Source organism: Taudactylus pleione, unplaced genomic scaffold, assembly GCF_031769625.1.
Source record: "Taudactylus pleione unplaced genomic scaffold, aTauple2 ptg000505l, whole genome shotgun sequence".
Taxonomy (NCBI): domain Eukaryota; kingdom Metazoa; phylum Chordata; class Amphibia; order Anura; family Myobatrachidae; genus Taudactylus; species Taudactylus pleione.
This window is the reverse complement of record NW_028284907.1, coordinates 211463-233515: the sequence shown is the minus strand read 5'-3', so window position 1 is coordinate 233515 and position 22053 is coordinate 211463. Positions and strand designations below refer to the sequence as shown.

At 50.1% G+C, this 22053-nt stretch overlaps 1 protein-coding gene and 1 non-coding gene across 2 annotated transcripts in view; both read left to right on the top strand.

Annotated features, from left to right (window-relative positions):
* The window catches only part of LOC148501709 (uncharacterized), a 288055-nt gene extending 269390 nt beyond the window's left edge, over window positions 1-18665 (top strand). The window contains exons 26-32 of the mRNA XM_088450064.1: window positions 6433-6560; window positions 6936-7016; window positions 7132-7284; window positions 7504-7659; window positions 15218-15340; window positions 18150-18275; window positions 18440-18665. Of these exons, the coding sequence (XP_088306190.1) occupies window positions 6433-6560; window positions 6936-7016; window positions 7132-7284; window positions 7504-7659; window positions 15218-15340; window positions 18150-18275; window positions 18440-18478 (806 nt within the window). The 3' untranslated portion in view covers window positions 18479-18665. The remainder of the gene's footprint in view (window positions 1-6432; window positions 6561-6935; window positions 7017-7131; window positions 7285-7503; window positions 7660-15217; window positions 15341-18149; window positions 18276-18439) is intronic.
* LOC148501710 (small nucleolar RNA SNORD57) lies at window positions 6610-6680 on the top strand. Its single transcript, XR_015870028.1, has one exon. It is a non-coding gene; the product is annotated as a small nucleolar RNA SNORD57 (small nucleolar RNA).
* Window positions 18666-22053: the final 3388 nt, after the last annotated feature.

Sequence of the window (22053 nt, the reverse complement as noted above, 5' to 3'; positions counted from 1 at the left end):
TAGCTTCGTCCAGAAGGGTGTCAGACTTAGGGGCACTCTCCTGTCACTCCCCATTTCTGATTTTTCACCAGGACAAGGCGGTTTTTGAACTCGCCCTGGGTTCCTTCCTAAGGCAGTCTCTACTTTCCACTTTAATAAGGAAATTATTGTTCCGGCTTTTCAATCCCCAGACCTCTCAGCAGGTGAGGCTTCATAGGATGTGATACGTGCTCTCAGGATTTATGTGGACTGTACCAGTTCTCTTCAGAAGTCAGAATCCTTGTTTGTCCTCTATGGTTTTTCACAAGAAGGGATGGCCAGCCAATAAGTAGACATTGGCTAGGTGGATTCTTATGATGATACCTGAGGCTTACACTCAAGAGGGCCTTCCTGTTCCACCTTCTGTTACTGCTCATTTTACTTTGTCTGTGGGTCCATGGTGGGCATCTCACCGTGGTGCCTTGGCTGTCCACCTGTGTAAGGTAGCCACGTGGTCTTCTGTCCAGACCTTTTTAAGTTTCTTTGCATTTGATACCTTTGCCTCTCAGGATGCTTCCATTGGTTCCGGTTTCTCCTGTCAGCTCAGGAGCGTCCCCACCATTAAAAGGACTGCTTTGGGACATCTCCAAGGTCTCCCTGTGGAGCCAATGGACCCTGAAGAAGAAAATGAGAGATATGGTAAGAACTTACCTTTTGATATCTCTTTTTTCGAAGTTCACAGGGCACCCACCCTGACGCTCCTAGCTTCAGATGGGCTTCGCTCTGGTCACCGTTTTTTTGTCTCCTTCTATTTGAGAATGTGATTCGTGTGTGTTCCAGACTTCCTTCTCTCTTTTTTTTTCATTCTCCGGCCTCTGGCTTATTACGTACTGAGTTGCCTCTGACTCGGGGGTGGGGTATAGGGAGAGTGGCCCGGTGCATCCTGGGAGAGAAAAATTAAGTTTGTGGTGCCCAAATGTCCCAGCCATCACCTATACCCCAAGGTCTCCCTGTGGACCCTATGGACTTCGAAGAAAGAGAAATAACAAAGGTAAGTTCTTACCATATCTCTCATATTATTTATTACTAGTTATGTATATGGCGCACACATATTCCCGCAGAGCTTTTACAGAGAATATTTGGCCATTCACATCAATCCCTGTGTTGGGGTGACGAGGCTTCCTACCCCTGGATCACGGTATGCAAAACACTACTCCGGTGCTTTATCAATTCTCCTTACAGCCGGCTGGGAAGATAAGGAAACTCAACACACACTGTGATGAATCCACTTAGCTCTCAGAGGTACATCCTCTTTGAGACGACTTTTATAAGTTCAGAAAACTGCTGTCACAAACATTTGCCTAAAATGGTTTGACAGAATAGAATACATATGATTGGTTTTAACAAGTACATAGTATGTGTCAATGCGTCTTCAGTTTGTCGTTTTTTCACAGTGTCCAGACTTGGTATCCTATTCTGGGATCCTTCAGCTGCTGTTGTCTTGTAACTGCTCGTTCAGTATAATGGTGGTTCAATCTCATGATATTTGTGTAAAGGAAAATGGCTTTTTCTGATAAATCATACAGTATGTTTTAAATAAACACTATAAATTATTATAGACTCTCACACCTGCGCCAGTGGAGCTTACAATCTATATTCCCTACCACATGCACACACACAAACACACTACGGTTAAATTTGGTGGGAGCCAATTAACCTACCAGTATATTTTTGGAGTAGGGGAGGAAAACGGAGCACCCGGAGGAAACCCACGCAAGCACAGGGAGAATATACAAACTCCACACAGTTATGTCAATGATTGGAATTGAACCCACAACCTCATTACACCGCTGTGCTGCCCACACATTATTGTCATACGCAAAGACATTTGACTGTATTAACTTATGTATACTTCTAGCCCTAGTTTTTACAGGGTCTCTGTACTGTGCCTGGTGCTCACAGGGTCTCTGTACTGTGCCTGGTGCTTACAGGGTTTCTGTACTGTGCCTGGTGCTTACAGGGTTTCTGTACTGTGCCTGGTGCTTACAGGGTTTCTGTACTGTGCCTGGTGCTTACAGGGTTTCTGTACTGTGCCTGGTGGTTACAGGGTCTCTGTACTGTGCCTGGTGCTTACAGGGTCTCTGTACTGTGCCTGGTGCTTACAGGGTCTCTGTACTGTGCCTGGTGCTTACAGGGTTTCTGTACTGTGCCTGGTGCTTACAGGGTCTCTGTACTGTGCCGGGTGCTTACAGGGTCTCTGTACTGTGCCTGGTGCTTACAGGGTCTCTGTACTGTGCCTGGTGCTTACAGGGTTTCTGTACTGTGCCTGGTGCTTACAGGGTCTCTACTGTGCCTGGTGCTTACAGGGTTTCTGTACTGTGCCTGGTGCTTACAGGGTCTCTGTACTGTGCCTGGTGCTTACAGGGTCTCTGTACTGTGCCTGGTGCTTACAGGGTCTCTGTACTGTGCCTGGTGCTTACAGGGTTTCTGTACTGTGCCTGGTGCTTACAGGGTCTCTGATCTGTGCCTGGTGCTTACAGGGTTTCTGTACTGTGCCTGGTGCTTACAGGGTTTCTGTACTGTGCCTGGTGCTTACAGGGTTTCTGTACTGTGCCTGGTGCTTACAGGGTTTCTGTACTGTGACTGGTGCTTACAGGGTTTCTGTACTGCGCCTGGTGCTGACAGGGTTTCTGTACTGCGCCTGGTGCTTACAGGGTCTCTGTACTGCGCCTGGTGCTTACAGGGTCTCTGTACTGCGCCTGGTGCTTACAGGGTCTCTGTACTGCGCCTGGTGCTTACAGGGTCTCTGTACTGTGCCTGGTGCTTACAAGGTCTCTGTACTGTGCCTGGTGCTTACAGGGTCTCTGTACTGTGCCTGGTGCTTACAGGGTCTCTGGGCCTGATTCAAAGCCGCTCGTAAGCGGCCGCTCGTTCGCTCCGAGCGATGTTCGCACATCTGCGCATGCTTTTGGGTCGTAATGCGCATGCGCCAACCAGTCAGTGCGGTCGGAAATCGTGTGTTCGCAAAATAGCGAGGGGCTGGTAATTTGAGTGACAGGATGAGGCGTTGTGGGTGGTAACAGGGGAAGGTGCTTGAAAACGGGGAGTGGCGATCCGAACGCAGGCGTGCCAAACGGTCAAAACGGTCGTTTTAAGGGTGTGCATAATTAACAAAGCAGCATCATCGACCACGTCACTTGGGTGTTTCTTAGCCTGAACTGTTCGCATGATTGCGGTATGAAAATCCAACCACAGGCACTGCGAGCAGTTCAGACGCCTTTCGATGAACTCGATTAATCTAATAAATAGCGGAGATGACGTATGATGCGAACGGCCAGGGGGCGTCTTTACAAAATAGCGAGCGCATGATTCGTTCGCTCGCTCAGACATAGAGGCGTCAACAGACCGCAAAGAGCGAGCGCTCAATTTAAATAGCCGGCCCCTTTTTCTGAACGAGCGAGCACAAATAGCGTCCGGCTCTGAATCAGGCCCTCTGTACTGTGCCTGGTGCTTACAGGGTTTCTGTACTGTGCCTGGTGCTTACAGGGTTTCTGTACTGTGCCTGGTGCTTACAGGGTCTCTGTACTGTGCCTGGTGCTTACAGGGTTTCTGTACTGTGCCTGGTGCTTACAGGGTCTCTGTACTGTGCCTGGTGCTTACAGGGTCTCTGTACTGTGCCTGGTGCTTACAGGGTCTCTGTACTGTGCCTGGTGCTTACAGGGTCTCTGTACTGTGCCTGGTGCTTACAGGGTCTCTGTACTGTGCCTGGTGCTTACAGGGTCTCTGTACTGTGCCTGGTGCTTACAGGGTCTCTGTACTGTGCCTGGTGCTTACAGGGTCTCTGTACTGTGCCTGGTGCTTACAGGGTCTCTGTACTGTGCCTGGTGCTTACAGGGTCTCTGTACTGTGCCTGGTGCTTACAGGGCCTCTGTACTGTGCCTGGTGCTTACAGGGTCTCTGTACTGTGCCTGGTGCTTACAGGGTCTCTGTACTGTGCCTGGTGCTTACAGGGTCTCTGTACTGTGCCTGGTGCTTACAGGGTCTCTGTACTGTGCCTGGTGCTTACAGGGTCTCTGTACTGTGCCTGGTGCTTACAGGGTCTCTGTACTGTGCATGGTGCTTACAGGGTCTCTGTACTGTGCCTGGTGCTTACAGGGTCTCTGTACTGTGCCTGGTGCTTACAGGGTCTCTGTACTGTGCATGGTGCTTACAGGGTCTCTGTACTGTGCCTGGTGCTTACAGGGTCTCTGTACTGTGCCTGGTGCTTACAGGGTTTCTGTACTGTGCCTGGTGCTTACAGGGTTTCTGTACTGTGCCTGGTGCTTACAGGGTCTCTGTACTGTGCCTGGTGCTTACAGGGTCTCTGTACTGTGCCTGGTGCTTACAGGGTTTCTGTACTGCGCCTGGTGCTTACAGGGTCTCTGTACTGCGCCTGGTGCTTACAGGGTCTCTGGGCCTGATTCAAAGCCGCTGGTAAGCGGCCGCTCGTTCGCTCCGAGCAATGTTCGCACATCTGCGCATGCGTTTGGGTCGTAATGCGCATGCGCCAACCAGTCAGTGCGGTCGGAAATCGTGTGTTCGCAAAATAGCGAGTGCCTGCTAATTTGAGTGACAGGATGAGGCGTTGTGGGTGGTAACAGGGGAAGGTGCTTGAAAACGGGGAGTGGAGATCCGAACGCAGGCGTGCCAAACTGTCAAAACGGGCGTTTTAAGGGTGTGCATAATTAACAAAGCAGCGTCATCGACCACTTCACTTGGGTGTTTCTTAGCCTGAACTGTTCGCATGATTGCGGTTTGAAAATCCAACCACAGGCACTGCGAGCAGTTCAGACGTCTTTCGATGAACTCGATTAATCTAATAAATAGCAGAGATGACGTATGATGCGAACGGCCAGGGGGCGTCTTTACAAAATAGCGAGCGCATGATTCGTTCGCTCGCTCAGACATAGAGGCTTCAACAGATCGCAAAGAGCGAGCGCTCAATTTAAATAGCCGGCCCCTTTTTCTGAACGAGCGAGCACAAATAGCGTCCGGCTCTGAATCAGGCCCTCTGTACTGTGCCTGGTGCTTACAGGGTTTCTGTACTGTGCCTGGTGCTTACAGGGTTTCTGTACTGTGCCTGGTGCTTACAGGGTCTCTGTACTGTGCCTGGTGCTTACAGGGTCTCTGTACTGTGCCTGGTGCTTACAGGGTCTCTGTACTGTGCCTGGTGCTTACAGGGTTTCTGTACTGTGCCTGGTGCTTACAGGGTCTCTGTACTGTGCCTGGTGCTTACAGGGTTTCTGTACTGTGCCTGGTGCTTACAGGGTTTCTGTACTGTGCCTGGTGCTTACAGGGTCTCTGTACTGTGCCTGATGCTTACAGGGTTTCTGTACTGTGCCTTGTGCTTACAGGGTCTCTGTACTGCGCCTGGTGCTTACAGGGTCTCTGTACTGCGCCTGGTGCTTACAGGGTCTCTGTACTGCGCCTGGTGCTTACAGGGTCTCTGTTCTGTGCCTGGTGCTTACAGGGTTTCTGTACTGTGCCTGGTGCTTACAGGGTCTCTGTACTGTGCCTGGTGCTTACAGGGTCTCTGTACTGTACCTGGTGCTCACAGGGTCTCTGTACTGTGCCTGGTGCTTACAGGGTCTCTGTACTGTACCTGGTGCTTACAGGGTCTCTGTACTGTGCCTGGTACTTACAGGGTCTCTGTGCTGCCCCTGGTGCTTACAGGGTCTCTGTACTGTGCCTGGTGCTTACAGGGCCTCTGTACTGTGCCTGGTGCTTACAGGGCCTCTGTCCTGTGCCTGGTGCTTACAGGGTCTCTGTCCTGTGCCTGGTGCTTACAGGGTCTCTGTCCTGTGCCTGGTGCTTACAGGGTCTCTGTCCTGTGCCTGGTGCTTACAGGGTCTCTGTCCTGCGCCTGGTGCTTACAGGGTCTCTGTTCTGCGCCTGGTGCTTACAGGGTCTCTACTGCGCCTGGTGCTTACAGAGTTTCTGTACTGTGCCTGGTGCTTACAGGGTCTCTGTATTGTGCCTGGTGCTTACAGGGTCTCTATATTGTGCCTGGTGCTTACAGGGTCTCTATACTGTGCCTGGTGCTTACAGGGTCTCTGTACTGCGCCTGGTGCTTATAGGGTCTCTGTACTGCGCCTGGTGCTTATAGGGTCTCTGTACTGCGCCTGGTATTGGCAGGGTCTCTGTACTGCCCCTTGTATTGGCAGGGTCTCTGTTCTGCGCCTGGTGCTGGCAGAGTCTCTGTACTGCGCCTGGCGCTGGCAGGGTCTCTGTACTGCCCCTGATGCTGACAAGATGGTAAATATATTTCGGCAACAGTATATCCCCCACATGTATGATGTTGATGATCTTTTTCTGAGCAGAGCGGACGTTCCCAGGGGACATGGTCTAGTTTGCAGGTTATTGTTATAGGCTCAGGTCTTGGCTGGTAACTATTTCCTCCAATGTTCATAGTGACTAATGTGCTCTTTTATTCAGAGACCCCAACCGGTGAGTTTGGCAGCAGGCTGCGGAAGCAGGTGGAGGAGAAACTGGCTTTCTACAAAAATAGAGAATCCCACAAAAAACACACAAATGTTGCTGTGATAGTGGAGGTACCACGGAAGGTCAGTATTATCTGCGCTGCGCTGGGCTGGACATGTAGCGCCATTTGGCTGGAAATTATACAATGTTTCCTCCCTGACAGTGCCCACTGGAGGCAAAAACTGATTTAATGGGCTCGATCCAATTGGGTGCGAATTACTCGTGGCGTGTGCAAGTGTAGCTGTATTTCACACTAACAGTTTTGGTGAGTTCGGGCCATGAATGGGGAGAATTGTTGCACTGTTGCCGGTATTTCTATGCAGTTCCAACGGCACCCTGCCCCCTTCGCACCTAATTGGATGGAGCCCCATGAATCTGATCCAATGAGGGCTCCGGTGGCAGGGCGTGGAGGTAACCGGGAACTACCAGGGTGAGAAATATTTACTTCTGTTTTTCAGAGGGTGAGGGCGAAGTTGTGGAAGAAACTGGTGGCAGAACGGAGGAAGTATGATGAAGAGAAGATAAGAATGGTGGCCATGGTAATTGCAATGTTCTCCAGCGCATCGTCCTCCATTGAGTGCATTCTAGTAACTGCGCAATACGGAATAACCTGTTTGTATGAAATGTCCCAGAATCCATTTCTCTGTCCATCAGGCCTCTGAGAGCGACGATTTAGATAACAGGTTGGAGGAAGAGGAAGAACCCGCTCCATTCAAACGGAATAGCAAATGGGAAAGGAGAAGGATGAAGGTATCTGCCCCTGAGCAACCTCCGGTAACAGAACCCAAGGAAAATCAGAAATGTAAGGTACGATAGCAGGAGGCAGAGGACAGGATGGAGGCTGCGGCCTCTGTCCTTAGACTCCAATCATTTCATAAGTATCATGGATCTTCATTAGATTTCTGTACAGACCAAACCATGGAGGCTCCTGGGTCAGAAGCTTCAATCTGATCATTCAAGTGAATGCACAACACGGAATAACCTTCCTGTATTTAATGTCCCAGAATCCTTTTCTCTGTCCATTAGGACGAAGCGGTGATGGCTGAGACAATCATAGAACTGGAGAAGCGGAGAGAAGAGGAGAGGAGTTTAGAGGAAATACTATTGGCGGAGGAGGATGAGCCGGAGGAGGAGGATGAGCCGGAGGAGGACGAGCCATCACCTGACAGCAGCAGAGATGAGGTGAGTGCAGACGCTTACCAGGGTGCACTGGCTGAATGTGTGCAAAGAGGCTCCTTAGGGGTCCACATCGAACCACACTTATTTGTAACCAAGCCCCTCCCCTGCGCATCTCATCAGCCCCTACGGAGCCAATAGAAATCCAGTTTCGCCTATGTGCCCTTGGAGAGGCGCTGTTTTCATATAAGCTGTGGGAGCAGCTTTAGCGTTTTATTCTTGTATTTTACATGACGCACATTACTGAGCGAGTTCTCCGGGAGATCTTCAGTTCCCAGCGCATGGATGTCAGACCTGTACTATTGTGGGGACCAAGTGCACTTTTTGTACTTCAAGGTCCACAGGGTTGACCTTGGGGTATAGCTGGATCTGGATCCACAGGCACCACGCAGTTAAAGCTCCTCTATACCCCGCCCCCGAGCCACAGGCACCTCAGTTTTAGTTGGTGCCCGGCCGTAGTCGGGTCACCCTGGTGTGGTGGTGCTGCATTAGCAGCCCCTAAGCTTATTTTTATTTTTTTGTAAGAAGATTTTATTTATTTATTTTTACTCTTCAGAGCGGCAGCATCAGACTGTCCATCCGGACGTCCACGCTGCCGCTCCAACACCCCCGCTGGCGCTGCGATGCCAGTACTGATCTGGGGATCGCAGCGGGACCCCGGAGTCAGTACTAGCGTGGGTCCGGGACCTCCCACAGACTGCTGCCGGAGTTACGGGGACAGGTAAGCCGCGGGCAGCGCATCACGTTGTCCGCGTGGTAAAGGCAGTCTCTCACCGCCGGTCTCTGGGGACAGACTGGAGGCGCTAGTAGCGGCGGCGGGCTCCCCATCAGGTATACCCCGCGTGACCGCTGGACCACTAGGGAATAATTGCTGGATGGGAACCAGCATCCCTGGGGTTAATCACTAGCCAGGGGAGGCAGCCTAGTTTTCCTGCCGGCGCTGTTCGGCAGGGGTTGATAGGGAGGATTTATCACAGGATGGTCTGTGCGGGCAGTGCCAGCTAGTGCCTGGTTCCTCTAAACCGCCTACGGCGCAGGATCCTCCTTTGGCGATGTTTTCGCAAGTGCTGGCGTCAGTCGCGGACCGTTTAGCAGTCCCGACTGCAGACCCTACTAGGGCGTTGCCCCAGCCTACCATTCCCCGGGGATTCCGCATTTGTTGCAGTCTGCCCCCGGGTCTCAGACTGTGGGTCCTTATTTGGGGTTGCCTGTGTACGTACACTCTCCCTCAGTGACGCAGCAGTCCATGGTGCCCTTTCAGGGGTATCCTCAGGCGGTTCCTCCACTCTGGGTGGATGTACTCTCCGGCTCTGTTCAGAGTCTGGCGGCCTCTTCTTCGGCTTTTCAGTCGATGTTACAAAGTGACATGCCCTCAAAGGCGTCCAAGCACCCCGTTATGGCTTCACTGGCTGCGCAGTTAACGGACACGGACGTGTCTTCAGATGACGGAGAAATACATGAGGACACCGACTCGGATGCCATGGCCCAGGAAGTGGAGACTAGGTCCTCCATTAATGTGCCAGCATTGGTTAAGACGGTGCAGGCCATCCTTCACATAGAGGAGGATGCATCGGCTCCTAGGTCGAAGTATCCTAATTTTAAAAAGGCTAAGGTAACTTTGACTGTTTTTCCCCTGTCTGACCAGTTGACGGATCATATGGCGGGGGCCTGGCAATCGCCCAGCAAGAGATTCCAACCACAGAAACGGTTGGCATCCAACTATCCTTTTCCTGAGGCTCATTGCAGGAAATGGGAAACCCCACTTGCGGTGGATTCCCATGTCATCCGCTTAGTTAAAAGCGCTACTTTGCCATTGCCGTCTATCTCTTCTCTGAAGGATCCCACGGACAGGAAAGTGGAGACTTGTTTAAAGTCTATCTACTCTCTCTCGGGGGCAGTGGCCCGTCTGTCCATGGCCATCTCTTGGGTGGCTAAGGCTGTTGAGAGCTGGGCCAACGCTTTAGAGGATACTTTTCCAGACGATGTTCAGGATATCCAGAGAGCGTTATTGGGACAGATGAGAGATGCGGCTTCCTATATTGGGGAAGCATTGTTAGATGCCAGCCTGCTGACCTCTAGGGTGTCGGCTGCAGCTGTTTCGGCACGTCGGTCCTTGTGGCTGCTGTCCTGGAGGGCTGACGCAGATTCTAAAAAGGGCCTGGAGGCCTTACCGTTTAATGGTGAGTTGGTATTTGGTCCAGATTTGGACAAGATAGTGGATACTCTGGGCAAATCAAAGTCTGCCTTCCTCCCTTCGGCTTCAGCGCCGGCTAAGGTGAGGAGCTCAGCTTTTCGGTCCTTTCGGGTTCAGGGAAAGGCCAAGTGTCAGTCCTTTCCGAGGCAGTCGGCGACTAAGATGGCCTCAAAGCCCAAGAAGCAGGCCTGGAGTGCCAGGCACCCTTCTTCCAAGCAGGAAGATAAACCTTCTGCCTGATGGGGCGGGCCTCCCTCTGGGGGACCTCAGAGTGGGAGGCCGACTTCTTCAATTTGCCCAGTGCTGGCACAATACCACCACGGATGCCTGAGTTCGAGAAGTGGTCTCCCAGGGGTACACCCTGTCTTTTCGGTACAGACCGCCCCACCAGTTTTTCTGCACGAATCCTTCCCAGGACAAAACTAAGGCTTTGCAGATTCAGGAAGCTATAGAGTCCTTGCTGAAAGCAGGGGTCATTGTTCCCGTTCCTCAATCATAACGAGGGACGGGGTACTACTCTACTCTGTTTCTGGTGCAGAAACCAAATGGTTCTCATTGCCCTATCCTCAATTTGAAGTCTCTGAACAAATTCCTCAGGGTCCCCAAATTCAGGATGGAAACATTACGTTCCATCATTCTGGCGATGGAACCTGGGGATTACATGGTCTCCCTGGATATCCAGGACGCCTACCTCCATGTTCCCATAGCACCTTCACACCAGCGGTATCTGAGGTTCGCTATCCTACAGCATCACTATCAGTTTCGGGCGCTACCCTTTGGTGAATACCCTTGGTGCCGTGGAGAGGCCAAAGTGATGGCGATCATGGCCGCACATCTTCGGAGCCAGAATGTACGGCTGTTGCCGTATCTAGACGACCTCCTTTTGCTTGGCGAGCTCTCCGGAGGTACTGCTTCAACATCTCCACCTGACGATCGCTTGTCTGCAAGCGCACAGGTGGTTGATAAATTGGAGAAAATCCTCCCTGATTCATCACTTCCGATTGTTCATTTGGGAGCCCTGCTCGATTCTCGTCAACAAAGGATCTTTCTGACTCCGGAAAAGGTCTCCTCCCTACAACTGCGGATACACAGTTGCCTGAGCAGCTGCCACCTGTCGGCCCATTCGGCAGTGAGAGTTCTGGGGTCCATGGTTTCGGCATTCGACATGGTGGAATTTGCCCAGTTCCATTCCAGGTCCCTGCAGGAGGTGATTCTATTAGAATGGAACGGGTTACCTCACCGGTTCCGATCTCAGATGCTGGTGTTGTCCCCGGAGGTTCGGGAGTCTTTGGGTTGGTGGCTTCAGGGCGCCCATTTTGGATCCTGGACTGGGTCCTGCTCACAACAGATGCCAGTCTCCGGGATTGGGGGGCAGTGACAGGCTCATTGTTGCTTCAGGGATGTTGGACTGCGGAAGAAGCACATCCTGGAACTGCGGGCGGTGTACACGACGTGCATCCCGGGGAATGGTCGCTTCACCCAGAGGTGTTCCAGCTACTCGTGGACAGATGGGGACTGCTGGAGCTGGATTTGATGGCCTCCTGTCACAATCACAAGTTGCCCGAGTACGGGTCAAGGACAAGAGGCGCAAGTCTGGTGGATGCGCTGTCGGTGAAATGGACGTTTCAACTTGCGTACCTGTTTCCTCCGATAGCCCTGCTACCTCGGGTCCTGAGGAAATTCAAGCAGGACGTCGGCACGCTCGTGCTGGTGGCTCCAGCGTGGCCCAGACGTCCTTGGTACTCCGATCTGAGGAGCCATCGACGCTCCGTACCTTCTTCCTCAGCATCAGGACCTATTGTCTCAAGGGCCCTGCCTTTACCCGGATCTGGGTCGGCTGTCTTTGACGGCGTGGCTCTTGAGACAGCCGTCTTAAGGTCTCGGGGCTTCTCGGGTTTGGTTATTAGTACCATGCTCAGGGCACGCAAGCCTGCTTCTGCACGGATTTACCATAGAGTGTGGCGCACTTACTTTCAGTGGTGTGAGTTCAGAAACTATGATTCTCAGGTGTTTCGAGTTTCTAGGATCTTGGAATTTCTTCAATCCGGTTTGGACCTAGGCTTACGCCTTGCCTCCCTGAAGGTTCATGTGTCCGTGTTGTCTATGTGGTTCCAACGAAGGATTGCTACACTGCCAGATGTTTTTCCAGGGTGTTCTCCGAATCCAGCCTCCCTTCGTGCCTCCTTGGAACTTGACGGTGGTCCTTCGGGTCCTCCAGGGTCCTCCTTTTGAGCCTCTTGAGTCGGTGGAACTCAAGTGGTTGACGGTTAAGACGGTTTTTCTCCTGGCGATTGTTTCAGCCAGGAGGGTGTCAGAATTGGGGGCGCTTTCCTGTTGTCCCCCCTGTCTGATTTTTCACCAGGACAGAGCGGTGCTTCGCACTCGTCCTGAGTTTTTGCCTAAAGTGGTTTCTAAGTTCCACATTAATCAGGAACTTGTGGTGCCAGCTTTTCAGTCTCCTTATCTTTCAGCTGATGAGGCTTCCTTGGATGTAGTCCATGCTCTCAGAGTTTATGTGGACCAGACTTCTTCTGTTCGGAAGTCTGATTCTTTGTTTGTCCTCATTGGTTTTCACAGGAGGGTTGGCCTGCCAACAAACAAACGTTAGCCCGTTGGCTTTGTTCTGTTATTTGTGAGGCTTATGCACAGGAGGGGTTACTTGTTCCGGCCTCTGTTAAGGCTCATTCCACTCATTCTGTGCGTCCTTCTTGGGCTGCTAGACGTTTCGCCTCTGCTGTTCAGCTATGTAAGGCAGCCACCTGGTCTTCCATTCAGACAGTTTTGAGGTTCTATACGTTTGACACCTTTGCCTCTCAGGATGCATCCTTCAGGCGCCGGGTTCTCCTTTCTGCGCAAGAGCGTCCCCGCCCTTAGTTTAACTGCTTTGGGACATCCCCAAGTTCAACCCTGTGGACCCCCTATGGACGCTGAAGTAGAAAACAAGAGATATGGTAGGAACTTACCTTTGTTATCTCTGTTTCTTGGAAGTCCATAGAGTCCACAGGGCACCCGACCTGACGCACCTGGCTTCATATGGGCTGTGTGGCTGGTCACCGGTTTTCCGTCTCCCATTTCTGTGAGTATGGTTTCTTGTGTGTTCCAGTCTTCCTTCTCTCTGTTTAGTCTCCTCCTCCGGCCTTGGCTGCTTACCAACTGAGGTGCTGTGGCTCAGGTGCGGGGTATAGAGGAGGACGGACCCAAGTGCATCCTAGGAGCAGCAAAAGCTTTAACTGCGTGGTGCCCGTGGATCCAGATCCAGCTATACCCCAAGGTCAACCCTGTGGACCCTATGGACTTCGTAGAAACAGAGATAACAAAGGTAAGTTCTTACCATATCTCTTGTTATTGAGCACTCTGTGGGCCTGATTCAGAGCCGCTCGTAAGCGGCCGTTCGCTCGTTCGGAGCGATGTTTTCACATCTGCGCATGCGTACGGATTTTAATACGCATGCGCGAACCAGTCAGTGCGGCCAGAAATCATTTGTTCGCTAAATAGCGAATGCCTGCTATTTTGAGTGACAGGATGAGGCGTTAGTTGGTGGTAACAGGGGAAGGTGCTTGAAAACGGGGAGTGGAGATCCGAACGCAGGCGTGTTTAAAGGTCAAAACGGGCGTTTTTAGGGTGTGTATAATTAAAACAGCAGCGTCATCGACCACGTCACTTGGTTATTTTATAGCCAGAACTGCTCGCAAGATTGTGGTAGGAAAAACCAGCCACAAGAATAGCGAGCAGTTCATACGCTGTTCGATGTACTCGATTAATCTATTAAATAGCGGACATGACGTATGATGCGAGCGGCCAGGGGGCGTTTTTTACAAAATAGCGGCCGCAGGTTTTGTTCGCTCGTTAAGACATGGAGGCGTCAACAGACCGCAAAGAGCGAACGGTTCATTTGAATAGCCACCCCCTTTTCCTGAACGAACGTCCGCAAATTGCGAACGGCTCTGAATCAGGCCCTGTGTTCACTAAGGTGTGAGTGGTGGATCTGGTTTGAGTATTTATTTGTATAAATAGATAAACAGTAATGTGACTTCCCACCAGGCTCCACGAGTGAAGATGTACAGTATATCACAGGTGTCTCGGAGCATTTAGCTGGTGACGGGAATATTCTCACCACACAATATGGTATTACAGTCCACGGTTCAGAAGAACTCATCACACCGGGGATAAACAGGCTTATGCGAGGCAGAAAAGGCAGTTCAAGTGTAACTCCGGGGCATCATTGTACTCCAGGTAATGGGGATCCCATTACCTGTTCATCCCCAGTGTGGGGAGCTCTTTTGAACCATGACTGTGATACCATATTGTGTGGTGAGAATATTCCCGTCACCAGCTGAGTGCTCCGAGACACCTGAAATATACATCTTCACCCAGCCCGGCGGGAAGTCCACATAGCCGCATTGGAATCCGGCAGCTTGTGCCCGATACTTAGCCTGGGCGGCTGTGTTAACCCTAGGTATCTGTGGGGCTTAGTGGGGAACCACACAGCCGCAGTGAGATCTAGCCGCTGGAGTCTATACCGATCACTAGACTCCCCCTCCCGCCGCCCGCTTTTCCCAGCTAAACTGCACGGATGCATCTACCGTATAAGCATATAAGATCTACAGGTATTACATACATCCTGATGGAAACAATTTCTCATTTTGGAGTTAAACAATTTTTATTATGAACCCGGGTCATAACATTCTTGAAACTTGTAAAGAACATTTACAATTCTCTAGTGAACTACAACTCATTTTTCACTTTTTCTTTATTAGTATAGCGCTTTATTCTGTCAGTATGATTAGTCTATATTGTTTATTTATTATGTATCTCCTATTGTTTGTTTTATAAATCCATTTGCAGGATTAATCTTTATTATTTTCATTTTTATCATTAATATTTTTATTGTATTAAATTCTATTGCGATTCATCATATTACATTGATATATCTTTAACCAGCGCGGTACTGTTTTTCTATTTATGCTTTTTTGTGGTGTTGCAGTTTTTCCCCTCTCATCTTTGACGGCTGCAGGTAACTGTAAAGTACAAGTGTAATCTGTGAGCGCTGAAGTTTTTTTCTATTTTACTGTTTTGAGTATGTTTTTGTTCAGGCTCTCCAGTTAGCTTTGTTAAATTGAAACTGGGTTCCAGTTGGGTCAGTAGGGGCTGATAGGGTGTAGAGGAGGGAGGGAGAAGCTATGAACAAGTGTTGCTCAATGCCCCAGCGCCCCCTCTGCACCCCTTGGTTGGCAGTGTCCCCCAAATTAGGTACGTAAACGGATTTATCTGTGAATATCAAAATTCCTTATCTTCTATCAGTTCTCTTTATACAGTGAAATGTTAATGCTAGGTGGCGCTCTGGAGCTGACACTCTCATTCATTCCTCAGGAGGAAGAGCCAAGCAAGAAAAGGAAGAAAGAGAATTCTGAGGGCGACGTCTCGGAAAACTGGTTAGAGGGGGAACAGACTACGTCCCAAAGGAAAAATAACTCTGTCCCTGAACAAACTCCGGTAACGGAACCCAAGAGAAATAAGAGTAGTAACGTACGATAGCAGGAGGGAGAGAACAGAGTGGAGGCTGCAGCCTCTGTACTGAGGCTGGACGGACCTCCACTTATCAGAACTAGAACAGAAATGTATGTAGCAAGAATATTATCATAGACGCCACCAGTATATCATAATAAAAAGAACATTCCGGGAGTGGATCAATCAACATATTGTTTCCCAAAAATACGGTTCAATAATAAATCTGCAATAGTAATATAGGAAAAGGAAATAGTGATATAGGAAAAGGAAATAGTGATATAGGAATATGAAATAGTGATATAGGAACAGGAAATAGTGATATAGGAACAGGAAATAGTGATATAGGAACAGGGAATAGTGATATAGGAACAGGGAATAGTGATATAGGAACAGGAACTAGTGATATAGGAACAGGAACTAGTGATATAGGAATAGGAAATAGTGATATAGGAACTAGTGATATAGGAACAGGAAATAGTGATATAGGAACAGGGAATAGTGATATAGGAACAGGGAATAGTGATATAGGAACAGGAAATAGTGATATAGGAACAGGAACTAGTGATATAGGAATAGGAAATAGTGATATAGGAACTAGTGATATAGGAACAGGAACTAGTGATATAGGAACAGGAACTAGTGATATAGGAACAGGAAATAGTGATATAGGAAAAGGAAATAGTAATATAGGAACAGGGAATAGTGATATAGAAATAGGAACTAGTGATATAGGAACAGGAAATAGTGATATAGGAAATAGTGCTATAGGAACAGGAAATAGTGATATAGGAATAGAAACTAGTGATATAGGAATAGGAAATAGTGATATAGGAATAGGAAATAGTGATATAGGAACAGGAAATAGTGATATAGGAACAGGAAATAATAAGATAAAGCTGCTGCCGCACAGATGTAGCTGTGTATATATAAAGTCATAGCCACAGGGGTGCCCAGGTGGATAGGACTCATACTACAGTCTCCGGGGAGAGCATAGAGCTGGACGGAGACACTTTGTATTACTGAGTGATGTCTTCCCCACTCCCGGGAGTGCACGACTTATAGTGATATGTGGCTCATAGTGAGAGGCTGACATGCACAGGTGCTAATCCCTCCTGAGAAGGCACCAGCCCTATGGTAGGCGTGGTCTATGCGTCTGACCATGGCATCCTGTCTGAGTGGTTCTGCGTGTTTAGATACGCCCACGTCCGCCTAGCCACCGCCCTGTTACCTCCTGCACACTAAGACCCACTCTCCCTGTATCCAAATGCGTTCTGCGCCTCTCTGCGGTAACCATCGGGACGTATGAGCAGGACTTAGAACAATGGCCAACTGCGCACATATAGGTATTGTTTTCAGTTACTGTACATGTTGCCATCATGTGAGGTTAGCGTGTGTATGGCCATTATGTGAGGTTAGCGTGCGTATGGGCATTATGTGAGGTTAGCGTGCGTATCGCCATTATGTGAGATTAGCGTGCGTATGGACATTATGTGAGGTTAGCGTGTGTATGGCCATTGTGTGAGGTTAGCGTGCGTGTCACCATTGTGTGCGGGTTAGCGTGCGCATCACCATTGTGTGCGGGTAGCGTGCGCGTCACCATTGTGTGCGGGTAGCGTGCGTGTCACCAATGTGTGAGGTTAGCGTGCGTGTCACCATTGTGTGCGGGTAGCGTGCGTGTCACCAATGTGTGAGGTTAGCGTGCGTGTCACCATTGTGTGCGGGTAGCGTGCGTGTCACCATTGTGTGCGGGTAGCGTGCGTGTCACCATTGTGTGCGGGTAGCGTGCGTGTCACCATTGTGTGCGGGTAGCGTGCGTGTCACCATTGTGTGCGGGTAGCGTGCGTGTCACCATTGTGTGAGGGTAGCGTGCGTGTCACCATTGTGTGCGGGTAGCGTGCGTGTCACCATTGTGTGCGGGTAGCGTGCGTGTCACCATTGTGTGCGGGTAGCGTGCGTGTCACCATTGTGAGGTTAGCGTGCGTGTCACCATTGTGTGAGGTTAGCGTGCGTGTCACCATTGTGTGCGGGTAGTGTGCGTGTCACCATTGTGTGCGGGTAGCGTGCGTGTCACCATTGTGTGCGGGTAGCGTGCGTGTCACCATTGTGTGCGGGTAGCGTGCGTGTCACCATTGTGTGCGGGTAGCGTGCGTGTCACCATTGTGTGAGGTTAGCGTGCGTGTCACCATTGTGTGAGGTTAGCGTGCGTGTCACCATTGTGTGAGGTTAGCGTGCATGTCACCATTGTGTGCGGGTTAGCGTGCATGTCACCATTGTGTGCGGGTTAGCGTGCGTGCCACCATTGTGTGCGGGTTAGCGTGCGTGCCACCATTGTGTGCGGGTAGCGTGCGTGTCACCATTGTGTGCGGGTAGCGTGCATGTCACCATTGTGTGCGGGTAGCCTGCGTGTCACCATTGTGTGCGGGTAGCGTGCGTGTCACCATTGTGTGCGGGTAGCGTGCGTGTCACCATTGTGTGCGGGTAGCGTCTGGCAGAATTAGGCTTCTATGACTAGGTGATTCTGCATACACTCATACTGGACTTAGCGCTACATCCATTCCTGTACTGGGACCTTGCACACGCCGCTGGTTTGCTGCGTGCTGATGGATTCACCACGTTTTGTGTCAGGACTACAGAGGTCTTGTGCATCTCTCCAGTCACTGCGTACGTGGTGTATCTTATTCTTACTAAGGTTTCTGTGCAGACTGTACCCTGGAAGCTCCAATCACAATGAATGCACAACACGGAATTACCTTCCTGTATGAAATGTCCCAGAATCCTTTTCTCTGTCCATTAGGCCTCAGAGGTGACGGCTGAGACAATGAGGGAACTGGAGAAGCAGAGAGAAGTGGAGAGTAGATTAGAGGCCATGGTAACGGCAGAGGAGGACGACGAGCCATCACCTGACAGCAGCGGAGATGAGGTGAGCGCAGACGCTTACCAGGGTGCGCTGGGTGAACGTGTGCGAAGAGGCTGCTCCTGGGTCCATGGTGTAAAGAATGGACTTTGTTTATATCCGTTATCCCTTACAGTGAAATGTTAATGCTAGGTGGCGCTCTGGAGCTGACATGATCATTCTCTCCTCAGGAGGAAGAGACAAGCAGGAGAGAGAAGACACATTTATAGTGTGGCTGCAGGAAGATGAGGACTGAGCGGAGGCTGATCAGAACTAAGGAAGGACTGCGGCGGCGTTCATTTCACAAGTGGCGATTTACATCACTCGCTAAACATTGGCGGCTGCTGGGTTAGGAGCTTCAATCAGTCTATTCAAGTGATTGGGACGTTTCATACAATAAAGTTATTTCATACCGTACAGATTGTTTTTCTCTGGCCATGCAGATTAGCGGGACGCGGCCGACGCGCCTTTCTCTGTGCTGAGAATACGCTTATATTTTGTTTTCAGTTAGGGCAGAGGATCCACTCCTCCTCCATTACAGTCCAGGGTTTAAGGATATCCATGCTGGAGTCCAGATTGTTAAATCAAATTGACTGCGGTACTAATTAAGTCACTTGTGCTCAAACCTGGATATCCTTAAAACCTGGACTGTAATGGCGGAGTTTGGGAACCTTTTCAATTAGAGAGTTTTCAGAGTTTAATGCCCTGCAGGTAGGGATGACTGGGCTGCAGAGCTCCCTTCTTACACCCTGTGACGTACGGAAGGACACGGTGTGGGCGCGAGTCAGACAGACAGATTGTTAGTGACACAGGTCACCAGAGGCTATTGGGGTAAGAGCAGAGATCAGCCATCCCCTGACTGCAGAGTACACATGGAATGCCCCCATGGTCTTCCATGGACTGATGGTGGAGCTTCAGGTGGTCTGGTACAGACCAAATGTACGAGGGTTGTCCAAAAAGTAATGCCTAAATGCTCATAACTCTGAAGTAATATGCAATATTTATTTTAAACTTTGTCAGTTTGTAGTATAATATCTCTGCTAGCTATATATGTAGTTTTGTTTAGGTAGTCCAAGAAATACCATGGAATCCAAGATGAAACAAAGAGCCGTCATTGAATTTCTGGAAAGAGAAGGCTGCAGAGCTACAGAAATCCACAAAAACGTGTATGGTGATCGTACAATGGACTACAGCAATGTCAGAAGGTAGATGAAGCGTTTTCAATCGGGAGAATCGTCCGTGTGCGACAAACCTCGTGGTGGCAGACCATCAACTGCAGTGACAGCAGAGAACCGACACAAAGTCGATGCCATGATTCAGATAGACCGTCGTGTGACCATCAGAGATGTCAGTGATGACCTGGAATGTAGCCATGGTGCTGTAGAAACACTAATCAATGATTTGGGATATGGTAAAGTGTGTGCTAAATGGGTTCCAAAGCAACTAACCAGGGATCATAAGGCCCAGAGGGTGGAAGTGTGCAATGACCTTTTGACCAACTTTGAAGCCAACCCTGAGACGTTTTTGGAAAATGTCATTACAGGAGATGAGACCTGGGTATTCCTTTATGACCCAGGAACAAAGGCCCAATCAAAGCAATGGAAAGACCCAAGTTCACCTAGGCCAAAAAAGTTTAAATCACAGTGATCTGTAAACAAAGTCATGGCCACATTCTTCTGGGATTGCCGAGGTGTTATTCTCATCGATTACTTGGAACAAAACCAATCAATCAACAGTGATCGATACATTATTACACTTAGGAAGCTGAAAGAAGCCATCCGCAAAAAAAGGTCAACAATTCCACTGTCAAATTTCATCTTACACCACGACAATACCAGACCTCACTTCGATGTCAACATCTGCGGCCATTGCCAAAATGGGGTGGGCAATAATGCCACATCCACCATACAGTTCTAATTTGGCCCCTTCTGACTTTCATCTGTTTGGCCCTCTCAAATACTGTCTCCTGGGGTCAACATTTTGAAGACAGAGAGGTTGTTAAAAACACCATACGTTCCTGGGTCAAACACCAACCACTGGAATTTTTCCAAAGTGGATTCACAGCTTGGGTTGAGAGGTGGAGAAAATGTTTGAGGGGAGATGGTGAATTTTTTTGAGTAGAGTCATTCTGTTACTAAGACTTCAAAGTATATTACTGCAAATTTTCAAATCTGTATCTATAATAAAATTTAAGTAGTGAGCATTTAGGCATTGCTTTTTGAACAACCCTCGTATTATATTTCAGAGCTGGGGATGTGACTATGGGGCATACAGCAGGAGGGGGCGCTTCCTCTGTATTATGTCACTTAGCGCAGAGCTGGGGATGTGACTATGGTGTAAACAGCAGGAGGGGGCGCTTCCTCTGTATTATGTCACTTAGCGCAGTGCTGGGGATGTCACTATGGGGCATACAGCAGGAGGGGGCGCTTCCTCTGTATTATGTCACTTAGTGCAGTGCTGGGGATGTGACTATTGGGCATACAGCAGGAGGGGGCGCTTCCTCTGTATTATGTCACTTAGTGCAGAGCTGGGGATGTGACTATTGGGCATACAGCAGGAGGGGGCGCTTCCTCTGTATTATGTCACTTAGCGCAGAGCTGGGGATGTGACTATTGGGCATACAGCAGGAGGGGGCGCTTCCTCTGTATTATGGCACTTAGTGCAGAGCTGGGGATGTGACTATGGGGCATACAGCAGGAGGGGGCGCTTCCTCTGTATTATGGCACTTAGCGCAGAGCTGGGGATGTGACTATGGAGCATACAGCAGGAGGGGGCGCTTCCTCTGTATTATGTCACTTAGCGCAGTGCTGGGGATGTGACTATTGGGCATACAGCAGGAGGGGGCGCTTCCTCTGTATTATGTCACTTAGTGCAGAGCTGGGGATGTGACTATGGAGCATACAGCAGGAGGGGGCGCTTCCTCTGTATTATGTCACTTAGTGCAGAGCTGGGGATGTGACTATTGGGCATACAGCAGGAGGGGGCGCTTCCTCTGTATTATGTCACTTAGCGCAGAGCTGGGGATGTGACTATGGGGCATACAGCAGGAGGGGGCGCTTCCTCTGTATTATGTCACTTAGTGCAGAGCTGGGGATGTGACTATGGAGCATACAGCAGGAGGGGGCGCTTCCTCTGTATTATGTCACTTAGTGCAGAGCTGGGGATGTGACTATGGGGCATACAGCAGGAGGGGGCGCTTCCTCTGTATTATGGCACTTAGTGCAGAGCTGGGGATGTGACTATGGAGCATACAGCAGGAGGGGGCGCTTCCTCTGTATTATGTCACTTAGTGCTGAGCTGGGGATGTGACTATTGGGCATACAGCAGGAGGGGGCGCTTCCTCTGTATTATGTCACTTAGTGCAGAGCTGGGGATGTGACTATTGGGCATACAGCAGGAGGGGGCGCTTCCTCTGTATTATGTCACTTAGTGCAGAGCTGGGGATGTGACTATGGAGCATACAGCAGGAGGGGGCGCTTCCTCTGTATTATGTCACTTAGTGCAGAGCTGGGGATGTGACTATTGGGCATACAGCAGGAGGGGGCGCTTCCTCTGTATTATGTCACTTAGTGCAGAGCTGGGGATGTGACTATTGGGCATACAGCAAGAGGGGGCGCTTCCTCTGTATTATGTCACTTAGCGCAGAGCTGGGGATGTGACTATTGGGCATACAGCAGGAGGGGGCGCTTCCTCTGTATTATGTCACTTAGCGCAGTGCTGGGGATGTGACTATGGAGCATACAGCAGGAGGGGGCGCTTCCTCTGTATTATGTCACTTAGTGCAGAGCTGGGGATGTGACTATGG